The 4,302-nt window shown below is 35.2% G+C and overlaps 1 protein-coding gene across 1 annotated transcript; it reads right to left on the bottom strand.

The window, feature by feature from the left end:
* Positions 1-3,220: 3,220 nt before the first annotated feature.
* On the bottom strand, positions 3,221-3,616 carry LOC141703633 (uncharacterized). The gene has a single exon (XM_074507095.1). It carries the CDS (start codon positions 3,614-3,616, stop codon positions 3,221-3,223), a length of 396 nt encoding a protein of 131 aa, XP_074363196.1.
* Between the last annotated feature and the right edge of the window lie 686 nt (positions 3,617-4,302).

Raw genomic sequence — 4,302 nt, 5'->3', positions numbered from 1 at the left:
TTAGTCTCAAGATCGGTGATCTTGTCTTTGAGAATATTTCGAGTTGTCTATAACAGTTAACTCTATTCACTAGAAAAGATACTTGTTCTTTTAATTTGTCTTGATTAATGTGCACAAGTCTTAATTCATTATCAAGGTCTTTCTCAAGGTCTTTGATCTGCTGACTTAACAGTTCATTATCACGACGAGCACAATCTAAGGAACCTCCTAGATGATAGACTAATTCAGCATCAGTAAATTTTACCTCTTTTCTTGATGATGAAGTATTTCCATCAATAGCCATAAGAGCAAGATTCCCAACTTCTTCATCTTCACTATCAGAGTCATCCCAGCTTCTTCCCTTTGCCAGATACGCCCTTTCAGAGTTACTCTTCTGATTTGAATCATAAGAGTTCTTCCTTACTTGCTTTGGCTTCCTGCATTTTGTGGCAAAGTGTCCCAACTCATTGCAGTTAAAGCATCGAATGGTGCTCCGATCAACCATCCATGTTTTGTATCCACCATTGCTGGTGTTTGAGGATGAAGATCCACCTTTCTGGAATCTGTTGTAGTTGGACTTGTACTTGAACTTGGGATTTCTCTTGAATCTGATATTGGAGAATCTCTTGACAATCTGGGCCATTGACTCATCTTCCAATTGCTCCAGCTCTTCCAAGGAGTAAAAATCATCACCGGATTGATTTGTAGTAGGAGGATCATATTCTGCTACTAACACATTTTCCTCAGCCTTGGAAGACTGTACCATTCTCTCTGACTATTGAGATTGTTGTTGTTGTTGACCTTCATCTACTAGAGCAATAGACGTGCTGACCACTCTACCTTTCCCGTAGACTTCCTTCTGCTGAATCTGCTCCAACTCATAGGTTTTTAACACACCATAGAGTCTATCCAATGAAATTTCACTCAGATCTCTAGCTTCCATTTATGTTCAGGTTGTTGATCAATGCATTGTACCTCTCGAACACTTCAGTAATTCCTTCTCCTGGATTGGATTTAAAATGTTCATATTCAAAGGTTAGGATCTCTAACTTGTTCTCCATAACTTCCTCTATGCCTTCATTAATCACCTCAATAGTTTCCTAGATGTGTTTGGAATTTTTATAGTTCATCACATGTTTGTTCATCAAGGAATCAAGGGAATTAACTAAAATTAATTGAAGGCTAGCATCCAAGGAGGCTTCTTCCTTTAAAGCAGGAGTAAAATCCTCAGGCTCTTTTGCATAGGTTCTAGCTTTGGTAATTACAACACCATCTTCTATCACCTCTGGTTCAATAACCATCGGAATTTTTGGACCCTTCTTTAACAAGTTCAGATATTTGGGATTTGCAACTTGTAAAAACAAGAGCATCTTCTTCTTCCACATAATATAATTTTTTTTATCAAATAGTGGAATTTTAACAGTTCCAACTTTTTCTGAAGTCATTATGAATTTTTTGAATAAATAAAAATTCAAGGAGTTGAAAAATCACAAAAGTCTAGGATCTTGATTTGTTCTTTAATCAGAAGGCTCTAATACCAACTGTTAGGTCCCAAAATATTTGTAGAGGGGGGGGGGGTTGAATACAAACTATACCGTTTAATCGAATTTAATGCGGAATAAAAAATTGAAACAAAATTCAAGTTAAATATAACTATTATTAAACTTGAAAGGTGTTACAACAACAGTATCGTTTACAAGGGATTAATCTCAAATAAATTATCACAAATCTAGAATAAATTTGACATGAACTTTTTCTATTTTTGCAATAAAAAGATCAAATGCTAAAAACAATTTGAGATTAAGTTCTAGGGATTTTGATCCGCTAGATAGTTACACAAGAACAAGAAAATCATTTCTAGTGTTTTGGATTTAACTTGATTAACTAGAAATTAATGGTCTTGAAATTTACAGTTGCAGATGAAATATTTTTGGGCGGCTGCTTCTGCGTTCTTGGTTGGTTGAAGATGATTGAATGAATCTGCTGCTTCTGTCTTTTATAATTCAATCAACCGAATCCACTTGAACTGGCATGACAATCCCATAGCTGGTAGAACTTTCGGTGAGACAATCTGTTGTACTACCATGACAATCGGTATGACTATCTCCTGAACTAGCAAGACAATCGGCATGACAATTGATTGAACTAGCAAGACAATCCCATAGCTGGTAGAACTTTTGGTATGACAATCAATTTGAACTAGCATGAGTTTCGGTATGACAATCTGATTGTCATACCAGTTCAATTGATTGTCATGCTGAATTAATATTGAATATAAATTCAAAATCAATTCTGAAAATTCATAATATTAATTCAGAATTAATTAATCAATTAATTCAATTAATCAATAAATTAAACTTTGCATATATAATTTATTTTCTTAATTAAATTATATGACTTAATTAATTAATAGAGAATTAATAATACTCTTGAACAACAACCACTCTTCTGGAAATCACTGAAAAATATGAATCAATTCCACCACTTTAATGTTGACACTCGATGTAGTGTCTGGTTCATGAGTGACTAACTTCCGTGATATTTCTTCATGTCTTGACTTTGATAACTTGATTTTCTTCAGATTAAATCCCTGTAACTATTTGATACCCTGACAAGATCTCTGTCACTTGATTAAATCCACAATCTTGATTTATATCACTGAGGCTTGATCAATTTCTTGAACTTCTTCCAGTGAAGTAATTCCTCAAGTCTGTAGATGAACTTTATTTCTGAATCCTTTGACAGATGTTACTTTGTGAGATCTCTTTGACGGTAGATCTACTATTTACTTGTTACATTCTTATTTGAGTTGAGTTAAATCCTCGAATAAATAAATAGGCTATGACATATGCCTTTCATTCACCAATCTTGTGAATGTAGCTTCACAGAGAGGCTTGTTGAATATATCTGCTACTTACTGATCTGTTGGAACAAAGATAAATTCCACTGTACCAGCTTCCACATGTTCCCTTATGAAATGGTATCTGATACTGATGTGCTTAGTCATTGAATGCTGCACTGGATTTCCTGTCATTGCAATAGCACTTGGATTATCATAATATATAGGAATAAAAGAATAGTCTAACCCATAATCCAGTTCCTTTCTGGAACCCAATTCTCTTCACATTCTTATCTGACTGACTCCCTGATTCTGACCTTTCCCCCTGATGAAACACTTTCCTCTTCTTGTTATCTCTTTCCTTCTAGATTGTACTCCGTTACTTTCAATTAAGGTTGCTTTCTAAACTACTCCTGCATATATATCAATCTTAAGCATTGATACCCTATCTCGGATCCAATATTCGAGCCCTTGTTGGAACCTTTGAGCCTTCTCTTCTTCGGTACCCACATACTTGGTCACAAACCTCGATAACTCTATAAAATTCTTTTCATATTCCAAGACTGTCATCTTCCCTTGCTTCAACTCTAGGAACTTCACTTCCATTTGCTTCTGTACATACTTGGGATAATACTTCTCTAAAAACAGTTCTTTAAATCTTTCCCAAGTAACTGGTTGAACCTCTTCCAAAGCTTTAATTGAATCCCACCAATAAATTACTTCCCCTTTCAGAAAATACGTGGTATATACAGTCTTCTGATCATCCCCTAGTCGAACCAACTCGAAAGATCTCTCCATTTCTCTTATCCAGGTGTTGGCTACAATTGGATCAGTGGTATCATGAAAAGCTGAATGGTTCACATTCTGAAAAGCTTAAAAAGTCACAACTAGTTGAGGTGGTACTGGTGGGTCTGGATGATGTTGGTGTTGATCATGATTCTCTCGGTTTCAAAATTTTTGTTATTGGAATTGTTGTTGAAGAGTTTGTTGTTGCTGAGCAATTGCATTGGTTTGTTGTTGCAGGGTTTCCAATATTCGAAGGATATTGGGGTCGGTTGCAGTAGAAGTACTAGTTTGCTTCGTCTTTTTAGGTGGCATGATTCTGAAAAAAAGGTTTAACAGAACAGTTATGAATATGGAAATTATTTCAAAGTCGAGGTGTTACAAAGTTAAGGTGATCACATGTATTAGATTTTTGATTATTAGCAATACTGGCGATGTACATTCTAGATATAGAAATGAAAGCGATACTGAAACGAAACAATAGTGCATTAATCATTAAAACAAAGTTTAACGCAACAAAATAAGGTTCGAATTTAAAGGTCAACAACATCATAGTTCTGAAAGGAAATAAGGAAACTACATAGTTCAAGGGATACAACAACATAAAGGATAACCAAATAGAAAGGAAATAGGAAATCTGGCTCCTAATTCGGCTTAGCGGTCATCTTCCTAAGTCTCCTTGTTATCATCTCGAGCTATCG

The sequence above is a fragment of the Apium graveolens genome, unplaced genomic scaffold (assembly GCF_009905375.1).
Source record: "Apium graveolens cultivar Ventura unplaced genomic scaffold, ASM990537v1 ctg69, whole genome shotgun sequence".
Classification (NCBI taxonomy): domain Eukaryota; kingdom Viridiplantae; phylum Streptophyta; class Magnoliopsida; order Apiales; family Apiaceae; genus Apium; species Apium graveolens.
This window is presented reverse-complemented; position numbering and strand designations above follow the sequence as displayed.